This window comes from Paramormyrops kingsleyae, chromosome 6 (genome assembly GCF_048594095.1).
Source record: "Paramormyrops kingsleyae isolate MSU_618 chromosome 6, PKINGS_0.4, whole genome shotgun sequence".
In the NCBI taxonomy this organism is placed as follows: Eukaryota; Metazoa; Chordata; class Actinopteri; order Osteoglossiformes; family Mormyridae; genus Paramormyrops; species Paramormyrops kingsleyae.
In genome coordinates, this window is record NC_132802.1 from 25,815,765 (window position 1) to 25,833,803 (window position 18,039).

General features: G+C 45.5%; 1 protein-coding gene and 1 long non-coding RNA gene across 11 annotated transcripts in view; one reads left to right on the forward strand and one right to left on the reverse strand.

Annotated features, from left to right (window-relative positions):
• sulf2b (sulfatase 2b) overlaps positions 1 to 18,039 on the reverse strand; it is a 76,498-nt gene that overhangs the window by 15,542 nt on the left and 42,917 nt on the right. For 4 of the 10 annotated variants that reach the window (XM_023838111.2, XM_072712932.1, XM_072712931.1 and 1 more), the window contains 4 exons: positions 7,140 to 7,370; positions 3,587 to 3,826; positions 1,788 to 1,939; positions 279 to 448 (listed from right to left, as the gene is read on the reverse strand). In XM_023838111.2, the coding sequence (XP_023693879.1) occupies positions 279 to 448; positions 1,788 to 1,939; positions 3,587 to 3,826; positions 7,140 to 7,311 (734 nt within the window). In that variant the 5' untranslated portion in view covers positions 7,312 to 7,370. Of the gene's footprint in view, positions 1 to 278; positions 449 to 1,787; positions 1,940 to 3,586; positions 3,827 to 7,139; positions 7,371 to 7,806; positions 9,369 to 9,915; positions 10,149 to 11,763; positions 12,012 to 18,039 lie in introns of those variants that run through there. The other 6 variants (XM_023838115.2, XM_023838106.2, XM_023838112.2 and 3 more) reach the window with 5 other exon arrangements.
• LOC140591651 (uncharacterized) lies at positions 10,220 to 16,250 on the forward strand. The gene is made up of 3 exons (XR_011991928.1): positions 10,220 to 10,455; positions 11,668 to 11,836; positions 13,895 to 16,250. It is a non-coding gene; the product is annotated as an uncharacterized lncRNA (long non-coding RNA).

Consider the following 18,039-nt stretch of genomic DNA (forward strand, 5'->3'; position numbering starts at 1 on the left):
TGCTGGCTTATGTGTACAGGTAGGACGAGAAAGTCAAGAAGACAGACACACGCGCAGAGCATAAGATGGAGAGAAGACAGAAGATGATATGCAGATAGTGGTGGAAGAAGGAATATGCAGAGGAATATACCAATGAGGAAGTCAGAAAAATGTCTCGCCCCGAAATACAGCAAAGGTACCACTGACCCTTCCCTCTCTGTGTTTTGTGTTGCCAGCCCCCTCTCCCCTTTCTAAAGAATTTCCATGGCTGACGCTACATCTGGCAGGTGACAACTCACATGTGCTGGGAGGCGTTGGGGAAGGAACTGCTATACTGCGGCGCTGAGTCCTCCGGGCCATGAGGGGCAGCGTGGCTCAGCACCATCATCACGGGCCGGTGAGGGTACATTTTCTTAGAGATGCGGAAGTAGTTAATGCTGTCGTTGGTTATGATGTCTGTGAGGTAGTCCTGCATTAAAAAGAAGAAAATAGATCTATAAAAATGTTTGAAGTCTGAGTGCTAACCTTCTGTCTATGCTTTTAATTTTGAACCTGACCTGCTAGACATTTTGTAGTTTAATCTTTTTTTAGCCGAATCTTTGAGTGTGACAACACAAACTGCATCTGCTAATTGAATTTCTATAACTGTGAAAGCGGTGCATATGGGTCCATCTAACGACACAAATCCCCCGCCTTTGAGACAGTTAGCAATGAAAATTGGTCCTTTTTCTGTGGCCAAGCTGGAAACATTTGTTTCACCTTCGAAGCTCATCTTTTTGATTTGAGGAATCTCTCTCACTGTCCACTGCAGGCAAACAGAATATGGAGGAAATTGGTGCCAGGTGTTGATGGTTTTTTGGCAGTGGGTTAAAAAACTAAAAAGAATACTCAAGGAGGGACCTCAGGCATAAATCACTGGAGAGTCTCCGCCCACTGCGTGTGAAGGAATCAGAGGGCACTGCAAACCGGACCTTGCGGTCTCAATCACTTTAATGGACAGCTGCAAACTGTGGCGTGACATTGGGTCTGAGGAACTGAGCTGCCGTGGTCTGCAGGACACACAGCCTTGGCCTCTGGCACAAGCTCCACCGCCACAGTAGAATGGACCGGGGCCCAGTGCAGCCCATAATGAGAGAAAGAGACCAAAGGATATGTTTACATCCTTTTTTTGGTCTGAAATGAGAAGTGAGGCCCAACATAAATCTTAGTAACTAGACCCTCTTGACCACAGTCAGCTGCAGGAAAGCTGGTCATCATGATGATAGACACTGGAAGTCTCTCCTCTTGGGAGAGGCCTATGCAAGCAAAGCATGTGGTAAATGTTCCTCACACTTTTGGAGGGAAATAAAGCAACTGCGTTTCTTCACTGGGTTGTTGATGTAAGTTAAAGATGTAAAGCTAAAAGATGTAAGCTAAAATTAAAAAGCTAAAATCCCGTTTCAGCCAATGGTCATCCGATGAGGCCACAACTGATTGATCAGGCAAACCAGCAGCAGATTCCAGAAGCCCCACTATCCGCTATATATCTACCAGTTATAAGCCCTATACACATGCCGGTGATGCTCTGAATATCTTGTGGATATGTGACCAATGCTGCAAATAGCTTTGTGCCCTAGAGACGAGGCTTCAAAACCCGCAGTGAACAGAATTACTGCATGCTGTCAATCACCGCTCCCATTGGGTTTTGCCATGCAGCAGCTGAATGGTGCAATCATCCCACAGGCCATGGTTTTCAGAGCCTCATTTTTACCTCACAGAACAGTAACCATCACACGAATGGGGCATGGAGAGGAAACAGTGGCGGAGACCTTCGGGTAGTTGAAGCCGTGCTTCTCCCGGACGCCATTCCTGCACAAGGTGTAGTTGTAGAAGCGGGAGTTCTTCACCAGCCCCACCCACTCTCTCCATCCGGGAGGCACGTAGGAGCCGTTGTATTCATTCAGGTACTTCCCGAAGAAGGCTGTGTGGCAACATGAAAAAGTATGACAAGGTTTTTTTCATCTAAATGGTCTCGTACAGTGTGTCACATTCAAGGATGTTTGAGAGCAAGGAGGTCAAACAAATCTACATCCACAATGTGAAATGGTGCACAGTACGCTTTAGATCGCACTGGATTCAGCAGAGGTGGATCGTGCAGGTCCAGTAAAAGTAAAAAGTAAAAATCCAGACCAAGGTTTTGTTTCAACCAACCAGTTGTATACTCTATGACTGTGACTCTTTATACTCAACTGGTTGGATTAAACAAAATCTTGGTCTGGATTGTTACTTTCTGGACCCGAACTATCCACCTCTGGCAGCCAGACAGGTGGCACTGTGGCAGAACTGAGTCCTCATATCTGCCGAGTTGGGGTTTAACTCCCAACTCCACTCTGTGTGAGGAGTTACCATATTGTCCTCCAGGTACTGTGGTTTCCTCTCACAGTCCAAAGGTTTGCTGCTTTTATATTGTCCCTATTGTGTCTGTGCCCTGATGGACTGGCATTCCATCCAGGCTGTGACACATGCTACTTAGACACTCTGTGTTGGAGCTCTAAGTGCTCAGAGGATGGATGATACACGATAGGATGAAATTGACATCATTATATAATGTTAAATACAAGTCATGGAAGTCTATGGTAGAATTAAGATAGCAATGGTTCTCCTTTTCTTTTTATTTATTTTGAATAAAAATATTGGGTTTCAATTAGGTCCACAGAAGAAAGGCTATAGACTCAATGACACCCAGTATTCATGGCACAGACCTACTGGATTACTATCAACCACTCCAGGCAGCCAAGACTTAAAAATGAATTTTAACTAAAATCAAGCAAAATTAATCTGACCCAACATTTGTGTTCGCTACATTACAGGCCAGTCTGTCTGTGGAAATGCATTGTGCCAGATTTTCATCCCGGTAGTACAGTAATTTGTAATTTGTAATTTGAAAAGCCCACATGAAAAAGAAACCATTTTAAAATGAAAAATAAATAGACACTTCAGAAGGTTGGAAGGTCTAAAGGTGAAATGTCAGCTAAATGATTTTCAGGTACAAATGCTTCACCTTTTGAAGGTAATGTCAACGAGTGGTTGGAGAAGGACATGGTCTTTTCATTCATGTGTGCATCTGAGCATCCTGGTACAGTATGTGCTCTTATTTATGCTCCTGTTCTTAAGCATCAAGAGATTCAGCTCCTCAAAGAAAACCCGATTATAAGTCTTTCAATGTAAAACAATCCCTTTAAAAGGGTCTTTCAAGTTAAAGGAAATGGAATTAAAACTATCAATTAAGTAATATTAGAAAAGGAATAAATCTATTGATGATGAAATTTCGCAGTGAGGGGTGGTTGTTTTACAGGGTAAGGTGAACTCACTGATGTAAAATAGGACAGGGCAGGGGTGTCGGAGGGGCACGGATACTCAGGCAGAGTTATAGGGGCTAAACTTAGATGTAAGGGGGGCACTGTGAGAATTTCGCTAAGACATGTTAGCCTATCGCTAATGTGGTTAGCGCTGTTGTTCCTTACTGGTGTTACATTACATTACATGTTTTACTATGTTACACTGACACCAAGGTGAGGGTGGAAAACGAGTGTGAAGCAGAGAGACACACACATATGCACACACACACCTGTGCGGTAGCCGGTGCTATTGAGATAGACTCCGAAGGTGCGGGGCTCATGTTGGGCCTGCCAGGATGGTGAGGAGCAGTTCTCGTTGTTGGTGTAGGTGTTGTGGTTGTGCACATACTTCCCCGTAAGCATGGAGGAGCGCGACGGGCAGCACATCGGCGTGGTCACGAAGGCGTTGGAGAAGTGCGTCCCTCCCTGCTCCATGATGCGGCGTGTCTTGTTCATGGCCTGCATGGAACCTGTGGTGATGGGGAGGGAGAGCGGGTGGGCATCAGGCGCCAACATGGCCAGCCGTCGCCACGGCTTCCAAATATGGAGCTAATGACATGGGTGGGGTTGAGAAGGACCTTTAGCAGCCAAAATGGCCCCTCTACACAGAAAGCAAAAAGCAGATGGAAAATGACTGGGATATTGTTGCCATAAAGACATTTGTTCATTCATTCCCTGCTTTGTTCACAGTTGGCTAAAATCTGGGGCCTTCACACAAAGTGCGGGGCTATCTACTGGCCGGCACAGCCAATAAGGGCCTCTATAGGCCAGGACGTATCCTGGCAGGCACTCACACACCTCCTGTGATCCCAACATAAAGAAAGGGCTTCTGGATAAATCCGGTTTCAGGTGCCACAGCGAAATAAGCCCTCTGCGGTTCTGTCTGCAGCTGTGATGCTGGGCCCTGGAGCATCCTGACGGATTCACGCATCGCGAAAGCCTGGCCTCTCTGTTCCCCTGGCGATCGTATTCCCAGGATGCTGCCGACTGGACAGCGTCAGATAATGGGTGTGTTTTGGCAGTGCTGCTTAAAATGCGGAATGGGCTCCACCAGGAAGGTCAGACTGACCCCCCCCCCCCCACCCATCCCACCCTGCTTGACCTTTTCAAATGCGTCCGGCAAGCGTTCCACTGCAGACACAAAGGTCAAAACCAGACAGCTGTTTTCAGAAGGCATGTTCATAGAGCCTGTTGACAACTCGGGGATAGCAAGTGCTTCTTTTTTTCTTTACAGCAAGATGTTCGTAAACCACAGGGAGAAAGAGCAAAAGAGGTCCCCCCCAAATTAGAAGGAAGGGCCATTAGCTCCCATCCCCTGTCCGGACTCATTTCTATGCCCTTGTGCCTTCTGAATTTAAGCCAAGCCCTTGTAACTGTTCAGGTAAGCATGTGGACTAATCCAACAGAATTTATTTTTGTTTGGCACAGTGCAGTAATTAATTCCCCTGGTGAATAGGGAAAAGAGCAAACAGAATGTACAATTTATCAGCAAACCTCCCTGCCCATTAATTTCACGAGTCACGAGTAATCCCTGCCAAAAATATCCCATTTTCTGTATGCAATTTTAAATTGTAAAGTGCAAATCTTTTTGGGAAGCTCGTCCTAAATTGCCTCCATCTTTCCTTGTATGCAACTACTTTATTGATTTTTTTTTAAATTTAGGGAAAATGTAAGAAAATAGGCACCAAGTGAGAGGATGAAACATAGAGACCTGAAAGGGAAGGCATTTATCCTGGATTATACTGTTTTTCACCACAAGAGGTACAGTCATTGTTCTGCCTCTGACCGGAGAAATTATGCACATCAGACCTGTTAGACAAAAACTGTGTGGAACCCCACTGGGTGTCAAATGCATATCATTAATGGAAAAAGTTTCTCATCTGTTTGCGTGACACATGAACATGCTCCTTCTTGTACCGGACCTCCACTCTGGGTCAAATTTTCAGCTGGTCCTCCATGACAAATCTGGGGGAAACATTGTCTGTCCATCAATGTTTTTTCTGACACTTAAAGAACTCTGAACTAACTGAATAAGGTTTCAGGGGAATGGCGTGACATACAGGCAGACAGGCTGCTAGTTGAGTTCTTTATGTGGTGTCTCAATACACGTTTTTGGGAGAAAAACATCTAGCTCTTGTTTGACACCAAAACAGTGATTTGCTGGGAGTGTCAGGTGTGTGCTTAGTTCAGTCTGTCAAATGGTGCAGGATAAGCCAAAACACAGCTTTTGCAATGGGAAGAGGGATGAAAATCATACCGCGGTTAGATGATATCCCGTTCGTAATTAAAAAGTATTCCGCAACATCCTCACGTATGACAGAGTTAAGCCATTTTAGAGTATAAACCTCTAAAAGTAATATCAGCTTGTTTTAAATCATGATTGTTTCAGTCTCACTGCTCCAAAACTGAGTGGTTCTGCAATCTATTTGAGTGATTTTTCTCTTGCAAACAGGGAAAAGTCGAGGGAAAAACACCAGGGAAAAAAAGGGATGGAAATAATCACATAGTGGAAGAACAAGCATGATGAATTCATAGTATAATAACTGTTGACATGCAAAGGAAAACATTCGGAGGCTCGCCAAAGCGTCTGCCCTGCATCGCTGATAATTACAGCCGTTTGAATGACAATAATGTGTGTTTGAAGGCTTGAAAGAACAAGCAGAGGCGTCACACGGCGCACAAGCGAGGAACTGCAGTATTGCCGCTAGCTGTCACGCGGGAGAAGAAAGTAAAACAAATGCAGCCTGACTTCCTGCGGATTCTTACTGAGGGCCTCCTGAAGAGCCTGATCCGTTTGCATCGGATGGAATGGCACGTCTCACCCGAACATCTTCTACGTCAATTAGTGCTGGGAGGGGAATGCGGCATCCCCTGGTGTGACAAAGAGACCCCCCACTCCTGGGGCCCATGCACAGGACCACACTTGGCCATCGCTGCCTTTGACGGCACGCTTCCTCTGGAGATACACCGGAGCCTAATTAGCAGCGTGCCCAACTGAACGCTCACATATCCACACCGATGTGGTTTGGCCATTTACACAGCATGGATGTCATTCATTCCAGCTGTCAACGCCTTCAAAGATCAGACTTGATTGCTGAACATAGCTCTCTCTCTCTCTCTCTCTCTCTCTGCCTTAAAGGAGTCTGTTTGTTTCACTTTGCTGTCAGTGTGCCGTACAGACATACCGGTTCACAAGTAGCTTGATCGTGAGAAATTTTCTAATCGTTCCATCCACATCATAGTGTGGTTCTGTTGGTGTAGGTCCTGTAATTATGAAGCACCTCTTTTGTGAACTGTCAGCTATAGTATGTAAGGATTTTCTCTATAAATGATGTCTTACACGTGGGACAGAATTTGCCTTTTGTTGAACAGAGACTCAAAAAATGCACATTCTCGATACATGTGAATCTATTTTCAATCCACTCATAGCACATCTGTGCCGCACACGCTGTCATAATATAATTTAAATCATATAAAAAATTTGCCACACCCGAAATGTCCATAACTTTTTCTATATTTTTGCATTGCATTGAATCTTGGTTCCAAACGGTGTGTGACTGTGCCCTGCGATGGGTTGGCACCCCATCCTGGGTTGTTCCCTGCCTTGCTCCTATAGCTTCTGGGATAGGCTCCGGACCCCCCATGATCCTGAATAGGCAGAGCGGGTACTTAAATTGGATGGATGGATGAATCTTGGTTCCTTTCCACATTCAAAAAGGAAACAATACTTCGGGGTAGAGGATGGCGTCTGGGAGTGAGATTACAGATCACTCCTGTACTCACCCAACTCCATGTCCTGGTCGTCTGTCAATATGAGGATAATGTTGGGCCTGATGTTGCGCCGGTCCCTCTGGAAGCGGGCCTTCAGGCGCTGGTTGGACAGGAACACGGAGCCGTGGGCCAGAGTGAGGAGCCCCAGCAGCAGGAAGCCCACAGACAGCCCGCACCCAGCCATCGCACTCCAAAGCCTGCTCAGACCTTGCTCACACTGTTGCTGTTCCCACCTCGCCGCTCCTGTCAACAAAGCACATAGGAATGAAGTCAGCTGCTGCTGCAGAGATGAAGCCCAGACACACTCTCACAGCATTTCTTAACCCGGTCCTCGGGGACCCTCAGACGGTGCACATTTTTGCTCCAAACAGCAGCAAAAACATGGACTGTCCGGGGGTCTGTGAGGACCAGGTTGATAAACACTGTGTTCTCAGATCTCCTGCAATGTGTACTGCGATCTGGAAGCACCTGCATGTTCTAACTACTGTATTTCTTAGAGATCCCATCAGATTTCCCAAAGCTGTAAGTGTTCACACCACTCAAGCCGTCTGGCCACCCACGCGACGAAGTCCACACGGGACCCGATGCGGCAAGAAAAGTAGAACCGTAGGATCACAGCATCACACACGGTGTGCTGATGTGCCATTATAAAGTGCCCCTGGGCTCCGTCATCCCACACCTCTCTCACAAGGATGACGTCTTGTCCTCCTGCCTAGCGCCCATGATGTGATGAAACGGTCACGCTCTCAGCACCTCCTCTCCAACTGATGGATTGCTGAAGCTGGGAAGGTGAGACTCGCATTCACTCGGGTTTTCTCTCTTTCTCTCTCTCACAGGCCCATATAAATCTGCCGGTTCAAGCACTCCAATCATTTATCAACCATTAACAATGCATTAGGGCATGTAATCATCAGCTGTAGGGAAACATATGGTGACCAGCGGGACATCGGAGGAGCAGGGAGCTGAGGGCCATAGTCAGACGAGTCAAACCAGGGTAGAGGATGAGGTAGAAGTGGTGGGGATGACAGCAGGGAGAAGGGGAAGCAGATGGGGCAGGATTTTTAAAAAAGTTGTTCCCCGAGCAGTGCTTCGTCAGAGCTGATGAAGTTTTAAACGACGGCTGTTGGTAGGAGGAGGGTGGCTGAGGTGCGAAGAATCATGGTTATGTTTCGCTCCTTTACCTTTGTCAGTACAAAAGCACCGGCCTGGTACCCTCTGGAACAATGATTTCAGGAAGATCCGCTTGGGTACACTTCCTGCAAGTCCTGTTTTTTAACTGGAAAAATGGACTGCGCACCCCTCTGCATCTGCAGCTCGTCCCAACGACTGGAACTTTCTTTCTAAAACTGACACCTTTAGGGCGATCCATCCGACACCTGTCTCATTCACATTTCTCATCTGGCGATGCCTGCATGCCTGGCGCACGCAGGATTAGACGAACACGGAGATCTATATCCCAAACGCGGTAATGAATTTCAGCGCGCACGGCAAACGCTCTCCCACTGTTTTACAGCTTTCCTGTGTTGAGGCATGTATGAGTTCCCCATTCTGGTTACATTTTACTCTCTCGCCCATGACCACCTGCTGTGGGAGGGACCTCCTGACTCACTCTCGCAGTGTAAATCAAACATACGGTGGCTGCTTTAACAGGTGAGCGTTTGAGGGGAGAAGAGGCTGGGCGCCAGTTAAGCGTATGTCGGAGATATATCCCAGAGGATAACGGCCATAAAGTCATGCAGATCCATCTGCCAGATACATGCATTTGTGCAGCTGCTGCAGGTCCGAGCGCGCACCCAGCAAACGCGTTAATGCACTGCAACCCCCCCTCTTTCCATCATCCGCACAGACTGCTGGGACAGATTTGTCTCCTGGAGTCTGCGGCCCTTTATAGTTCCACATGAAAGAGTCCCAGCTGAGCTGCATGCTCCGCTGATGACTGCCCGCGCTACCTGCTCCAGAGGGAATCATAGGGCTGTTTCTATTTATGGAGAACCCCAGCAACCCGCCCATCATGCCCAGAGCTGTCCTGGCCTTTCACAGCAGCCCTCAGCAGTGGAGCATGAAGATGTCTCACAATGATGGTGAGGCGAAGAGAGCCCTTAGTGGGCATTAATGTCAAATCTGAGGTTCCTGCAGGTCTTCACTAAACTGTTTTCACACAGCGGTTTGACAAAGCAAAGTGTGATAACTTTTCCCTTGTCACAATTTCTTTTGCAATGCATAATTGATTTGTTTATCATAATAACACTTTTATGGCCCTGACCATCCTGACAACTTCGTTGATTGCCCTGTAGTGTAAGTGTCCAAAATTGCTCAAGCCTTTTGCCCCAGGTCTGCGGTTGGCATGTGCATAATCCGAACACAAACCGCAGCAAACGATCTCCTCGTGAAAAGTGCTGGAAATGAGGTAAGAAAAGATTGGGCACCAGGACTGACAGCAGATAACACGATAATAGTATTCCAATTTACTGTGAAGAAATGGGGGGTTAATCAGCATGCCAAATCGCTCAGTTACACGCGGCCAACACATAACACCTGAAAAAAAGCATGTTTATCCTGCTTGGCGGTTCTTATTACTTTCCTCATAAACTGCCTCTCACTAACCTGGTATTATATTTTAAATTACACTACATTAAATCAAATCACTAGCCTGCTTTACGTAGAATAAAATAAACCATTGTGACATCCGATTCAACATTTAAATCATTATATTACAATATTAAAAATCAAATGCATATTTATCTATTAGCAATATTATGAAACAAAATTACATGGTTCAAACGCTTACGGTTTTTTTAACGTTAATACGGCGATTATTGACGGCTCTCCCCACCCGGCCAAATATTTTAAATCCCTATTTTAAATTACAAAACTGGAGGATGTCATTTGGCTTAACCGTTATTTTTCTCCATGAGCGCGAAGCAGCGAGAGCCTTCCTATTCTTTGATTTGTACATAATCTACACGAAGCTAGCGGTTAGCGGCACGGCGCCCCGCCGAGCGCCTTTACAAAAGCGCGGCTGGGGAAACAAAACAGCGCCGCGCGAAGCTAAAGAGCCGCGCGAGCAGCGTCACGCGCGCGATAAGCTTCAGCTGCCCTACCGGGCGAGCTCGCGCATCCCTGCAGCCCGTTCCCCCGGCCAGGGCGGTGAGAGGACGCTCACTAGTTTTTCATTCGTTTTTATTTTATATCACTTTATTTTTTTCATATAATATTATTGTTCACAGTGCCAGTAAAAAAAAAAAAATCGGCACGAATTCGGGCGGCACGTTTTGCACGCTTTCGGACCTGTGCGAACCGAACTCGCGATTAACTAATGATGCTTCAGGTATAGTCTGGCGCTACATATTTCTCAAGTTCCTCTTTAGTTTAAGTTTTTAATTATTACACACTTGTATGTAAAGTAATTTTGTGTAGTCTTCAGTGATTTATATGACTATTAGCTGCTCTGTGGATCTAACTTATTCTAACTTCTTTTGGATCTAACATTAAAAAATTATGCCATATTTTACATCACAGATAAATGACACCGTGCTCACATGAATATCACAAAAATATACTTGGCTAAATATTTAATTAAATTATTTTCTAATTCACACTTCTACTGTTTTAATGATAAAATGTTTTCCCTATTGTAGTATCACCAGATTTAGTTATTATCTATACCTTTAAACAAATTATATATACAGGAAAACGCTCGTTTTTGTTGTTGTTCAGGTACATATTTAAAAAAACAATCCAGTGCTCAGTGTCTGAGATGTACTTAAATATGGTGTTTCGATAATTTAACATATCTCATGTGTATGAATTTGGAAAAAAAAATCTAAATGTCTAAATCTAAATGCAGACAAACCAAACAAAATAAAATACTGGTGAAACTCTCAAAAATAGAGATGGACTAATATCAGCATATCAGCTTGATATTGGCTTACAACGAGAGGAAATGATAACATAAACACTGAAAATATGTGAAAACACTGGCTCACATGGCTACAGGGAACATACAAGTATTTTTAACCGGCAGATTACAGTTGACATGCTGATTAATGCATATGGCAAAGGAAGACAGTGTGACCGCGCAGCTCTGGTTCACATGGAGTGCGACGGTGACATGCCGGGGCATCCCATGTCCAGGGAGTCAGTGCTGATGGGCACCAGCGACCCCCACTTTTCAGAGGCTCTGACGCCCCCACCCCAGGCTCTGTCTCTGCTTCCACGAACCCCGCTTCAGCCCCAATGCACCCGCTCCCCTCCCCACGGCACCCATCCTCCAGAGCACACCCCCCATTACACGCAGGGGCAGCTTTTGTCCCGTGCACAATGCGAGGCGTCCCCAAACCTCCTGACATGGGCCCACTGCCAGCCCCAGAGCCATTAATCCTAAGGTCTCGGAGAGCGTAGAAAGTGTAAGCTTTAGAATACACTGATGGGGGGCGGGGGGGGGGGGGGGGGGCAAGGAACTTTTAACCGTGTTTAAAAATAGACAAAGTAGTGAAACATACCTGGAGGAAACAAAACAAAGTACCTGACCCTCCCACAGAGCCGTGGCCAGGTGGGGCGCTCACCCACGCACCGGCCCCCGCCTCTTTGAAGAGCAGCGCCAGCCTGCTGCTCTGCTTCCCACGGACGATCCTACCTCATCGCAGTCGATCCCGGGGCTCTTCCAGTGCTCGGATCACGATTGGCCGGCCAGCAGGAAACCATCCAGAGTAAGGCTGCACTAGCGTCGCATGGCGCTGTAAATCCCCTCACACCGCTGCAGTCCTAACTGTCTCCTGTGGTTGTTGCTCTTGCTGTCTCCCTCTTTCTCTTTTCCTCCCTCTCTCCCTGCCCCTTTTTCCTCTCTATCTCTGCTTCTGCCTTGCTCTCTCTCTTGCTCACTCTCTCTCTCTCTCTCTCTCTCTCTCTCTCACCCTCTCTCTCTCGCTCCCTCACAGCTGTGCTCACTCCTCTTTATTTTCTGCTCTTCCCTTCCCAGGCATTCAGTCCTGGAGGATTGATGTTCTCTAACCTTGAGGTCTGCTGTTTTCAATTTACCAGCCCAATGTCTCCCCATTCCGTCTGAGTGCCCCCCCCCACTCCCCCCCCCCCCCCCACCTCTGCCCCGGGCTTAGCCGTTAGTCTGACAGGGAAGAAATGCAAAATCCATTTTCTAAAACGGTTACAAGCGGCATAGTAAAGGGTACAAAGAACCCCGCTGTCGTCAAGTCCAGCATTAACATGCATTCCACTGAGACTAAGGCGGAGAATGGATCAATAAGCCGTATTCTGTTGCTTATTAATACAATACAAGGTAAGCGGAACCATTCAACATGAGCTCAATTACATTTTTACTGCGCAGTAGAACTTAAATCTCATTCTGCAGATTGTTCTTGTTTTTTTCAGAATAATAATTGTAAGCCATCATATCTACAAGTCTTTGATTTCTCAAGCAAATCATTTCGTCGAACCATTTTGTAAGTGTATACGGTCAGACTAGCAGAGGGACCTGAAGATGCTGCGAGGCAGCGTAAGGGACACAGCTGGGGGGACGGCCTGGGGGGCAAGCCAGTAAATGTGCTTCGGTCAGAGCAAAAAAATCATCACATCACCTTAAGAAAAATCTTCATATTTTAAGATTTTAAGGTTAAAGAGAAGATGAACACAACTAAACATAGAAATTAAATATGATTACTATTATAAAAAGGAAATCAGTGAAACAAGTGAAATGTAAGTTTCTCTGTCGTTTGGTTTCTTGCAGGCAGTTCATTAAAAATATGTTACATTTAAATGTTACAAAATTACAAAAAAATTACTATTCTGCTGTAATCATATGATACTATAAATATATACAATGTAAATGTATGGTTACAGATCTATAATTAATTGGTTAATTAAAAGAAAAAAATCTGAAGATCGGCTCAAGGTAAATTGTACTATTCAAAAATTTTTTATCTCATAATTAAGTATGACTAACCTTATTACCATGACTGTAATAAGTGGATGTGTGTATGGAAGATGAATAGATAATTACATATCTTTCATTGCGTTTTTAATTTAAATTCTCTCCTGCTTCTCGTTACAGTTTAATAAATAAGATGTATTTGTAAGGATTTTACTTTTTTGCAATTTTAAGATACCATGCAATAAAGGCCAAGGTGTTTTCTCATATTGAAAAGTAATTCAAAAATTAAATTAAAACAAAGAATAAATGTTTAATAAAAAACAATATATTTCAGAAACAAATGCAAAGAGAGAAAAATCGCAATCTGTTTATTTTGCAGCTTCTCCCCACCGATTTGCCCGTTCTCTAATTAACTTTGCTTATCACGGTTCGTTAGACGTCGTCACCTGGAAGGAGAGAGGCATGTAAAGAGCCAGAGTGAGCCCGGTACGAGGGGCTCAGCCACTTGTGTGCCTGTACCCCACCCAGCCCCCGCACTGCCGGGCCAGTAGTCCACATGGCTCAAGTGGCCAGTCAATGAGCTGAGATGAATTGCCTGGGATGGCGGTGCATAGATTAACATGTAAATTTTTATTACCACGCCGAAAGGGTGGTGCATGCTGAGATGAATGCATGTGTAATTGAGTGCTTAAATGATGAATGGGGCTTGGTTCTGGCGCAACCCGGGATTCATACTGAGAAATGTGGATTTAATGAACCTTTTGGTGGTCCGGTGGATGTCTGGAGCAGGGAGGCCATTTGCTTGATTGATAAAGTGCCATTTGCAAATGATCTCTTGGCAGTCGAGTCAGTTTCCCTGAGCTGTTTTTTTTTTTTTTGACAGGTCTAACACCTCGTTGCTGGGTGAGATGCACTGTCCCAGTCTGGTCTATCATGCAGGGAGGGGGAGCGATGCTACAGACTGTGTTCCAATAAACTGGGCGCAAGGCCTGCGTGTTGCCAGTATAATAATGCTAACGTGTGTTAATGCTGACGTATACTAATGCTAACGTGTGTTAATGCTAAACACATGGGGAATGCTGACCAAAATCACATGGTAAGAATACGGATTATCGTGTTATACTCCTTGAAGTGCTGTGCATTTGTTCCGAGTGTGATGACCTAATTAGACTGCTTTATGGTTTTAAAATGGCTTTCTGTACACGTCATTGCTTTTTTAAACTCACTGTTCACCATCGGGGCCCGTGACCGCTGCTAGTTAGAGGACGGTGGCGTAGGTGTGTTACGAGCGGGCAGGTTATTGATACTAAAGGAAGAATGTCCTGCCAGCAATGACAGCCGTTCAAACCCACTATAATTCGTGGTGGAATTAAGTAACATCGATGTTACTGCAGTCTGGACTGGGCTGAAATCCCAGAGAAGAGAATGCTGTTCTGATCCTTGGGTGTTCTCTCCGTTACTGGGATAAACATTTCTTAATGGGGCATTGGGAAGCAGGGATTGTACGCTCCCTGGTAGAGGGTGACAGCTAAGGAAATAAGTAACCCAGCTAACAGGGAACATTCCCAGAACTTTAGCTAACATTATTGCCACAAAGTAATTTGCTAACATTAATGGAACATTATTTTCACATTTTACATTTTACCAAAGGTTCTGTCAGTGTCAGCACAGAAACATTATTACCTGAACATCCTTTTAACATAATGTTGAAAAATGTAGTTTTATAATAGAACTATATTATAAAAGCACCATATGTGTATACTGCAAATATACCATCTGGCCTTGAACTCATGACCATTGGCATATAAGGCAACAGTGTTACTGGCAGCTATACCATACCTTCTGTTTGCTTTTGTATTATTACTCTTAGTTGTAGTAGTGGGATAACATTTTGAAAACATCAGCAAAACTGAATGCTTTGAACTTTTCCATACCTTTATCGTAATGTTCGGCAACATTCCTAGATCGAAAAATTGTTAGCTGGGAAGGCGTTACACGTTCGTCAGGATTAAAAGTGAGCCTAAGCCCAGCTGTAATGAATTTTAACAGCAGATATCGCTAAGCTACCATATCTCCGAGACACACGTGTATACGTTTCCTAATAAGCATCTTCTTCAGTGACATCGTTGTACTGAGGTATCTCCGCTCCATCTTCTAAGTACTTATTCAGTATGGGGCTACAGTAACCTTGGAGCCCATCCCAGTATGTACAGAGCACATCCTTTCACACGCTATAGGCCAGTTTACCCAACTGCCACGTTTTGGACTGTGGTTGTTGCTTGCAGCACGAACACGGGAAGCATTTGTAAACAAGCCCACAGCCCCGTGGGGGTTAGGCTGCGGTGCTAAGCCACTGAGCCACAAAGCCCAGCCTGGCCAGGGAGAGCTTTCCGTACAAATCCCAGCCAGTCAGCTCTGTGCATTTGGTCATCTCTGTAATTCATTTCTCTATCACAGTTTCTAGCTGTCGGCATGTCAGCAGTTCAATTGCAGTCCTTACAAGGAAGACGAAGAAAAAAATTATATATATACACACACACACGCAGACACACACACATACTGTATATATGTGTGTAATTAATAGGTGTCGTGGTGTTTGGTTTCAATGACAGATGTCTGCAGCAGGCAAGCTTTTCTCCTCCACAGTTTAAATTTTAACTGGAAACAACAAAACTTCAGCTCAGACTTCTTCATTTTCACAATGCAGAGCTTTTAATCAGAATCTTAACTGCAGTGTAAAACATACCTTTCCAGTGTCCTCATTGTTCCCATGGTTCTATTTCTCCTCTGCCAGATACTGTATGTTTGGTTTATCTTGTTGTTCTTATGATGCAATTGAAACTTTTCTCTCTTTCTCTACCTTTCTTTTCTCGCAGGAAGCAGTGACTTCCTTTTACTCTTTGCAGAAAGTAAATGAGGAACTATTTTAAATTTACTTTTTAAAATGAATGTTGTCAGTTTTTCTCCAATATGTTTGGAGGTCATCAACAGGCCTTCTTCTGCCCCATTAGTAGCCTGGAACCTGTCGCCATGGTGACCCCCATTTAAACCTGGATCCAATGCCCACACGGCACCTCAGACTGCTGCAGGGTGGCCATTAGGAGCAAAACAAACAAAAACTGCCTCAATGCTAGGAGCAGGAAAGCAAAATATGTCTCTGTCATCCGCGTCAAAGGTTTTTAAATGGAATTTAATAAGTGAGATGGGGAGGCAGAGATTTGGAGGTTTGTGGATTCACTTTTGACCAAAGGGTGGGGGGGGGGGTCACAAGCTTTTTGTTGCCTCATGTTTGTCCTGCATATCCAACAAATACAAAACGACAATGCGGCAGCAGACCCAGTCCCCAGCTGGGCTGCTTGGGATGCGCTGTTGCCTGGTTGGCCTTCGGAGTCCTCTGCACTGGCGTCTAAGCTGGGTGACTTGGCTGGCAACCGTCAGGGGAGGGTGCGCATAAAGGGGGGCCCTTACAGCGGCCCCATGGAGGCCTGAATGCTGCTGTCAGTCTGGACAAACGATTATATCTCTTCATTCCCTTCATGGTGACTTCAGAAGGACCTGTTCAGCATAGCCAAGCAGAAAGATAACAATGAAATAAAACAAATGAAGCTTTTTTGTAGGGAGCGGGGAGCTGGGAAACTGATATTCCACTGGGCCCATAGTGACGGACGGCATATCGAAATGTTAACGTCCCTTGAATCTCAGTTCGGAGTGTATCAGGAAACACGTTCGCTTTTTTTGGGGAGGGGTCGGGGGTGCATAGGTGAGATTCAGCAGTCATGCTGATGTCATAGAAGTTTTTTGGATTTTTTTTTTTTTTAACCCTGATGAGGAGAATGAAAAGCTCGCATCGTCCGAGGGCAGCAGTGGAAACCAAAAGGTCCCACAAACCCTTATGCAAACATTTGTCTGTGTGCCATGGGAAGCCCCCCCACCCACCCCCCCTTCAATGCCGGGCTTTTAAAGAGCCCCGGCGACACCTTCGTGAGTATCGGATAATTTGAATGCACAGATTTATTAAAAAAAAATTGAGGCTTTAGAGAAAACAGGGCCCCCTTTATATGTGGAGCCATGGAGTACACGCCATGCATTCCTTATGTTTTAATCCCGCCGCTAATTCAAAACGTGCATAAAATATGCAAGAGCCTAGAAGCGAAACGCTGCCTTCTTGACAGAGCTCCAGGTCCGGGGCTTGCCAAAGCCTCTCAATGCAGCCATAAGCCTGGAGCACAGTTTGGGAAGAAAGGAACGAGACTCCAATTAAATAAGGGCACTGTGACATGCACAACATATGATGGGGAACCTTTTTTTGCTCACTACACGCCGGGTTGACTTTAGTGCATTTTCACGTTTCATCAGCCGTTAGCAAGTCTTAAGCTATTGGGGGGGCGGGGGGGATGTACTACTTTTGGCTTAATTTTTTACAGTCTTACTGAGGATATGTAAACTCACCCGGGGTTCTTTCTATGTCCCCCCCCCAAGAAAAAAAAACCATTCAAATTCAAATTGCACCCAGGCGAGCCCCTTTGCCTAACAATCCTCTTCCTGGGGTGCTTGTGTGTGCGTGTGATAGTGGGAAAGTCCAGGTTCTAGTTAGGCTCCATCTCAATACCAATTGCAGAAAGTCCGACCTCCATGTGAAAGGCTTCCCCTGGCGTCCTGCCACTCATCACGCCCACGAGAGCAGAACCAGGCCTCGCTCACACGGAGCGGCAGTGACGCTGCCCGAAGCCGGCAGCAGAAGCCGAACGATGAGCGTCAGCAGGAACGTGCACGTTTGCGTGCGGCTGGTACAGTCACCTCTAAGGACAGAAAGGGCTACGGATTCAAATCCAGGCAGTGGAGCAGCTCCTGTTGAGTTGAACATGACCGGAGACCACCCAGCTATACCTACGCTCAGGTATAGATGTCAACTGTAAGCAGTATTTGTCTCTTCAGATGAAAGCAACCGCAAAGTCAATAGCATGATGCACATAATGCACTCATAACAAGTGAGATAAGATACATAACACCACCAATGCTGTTACGCTC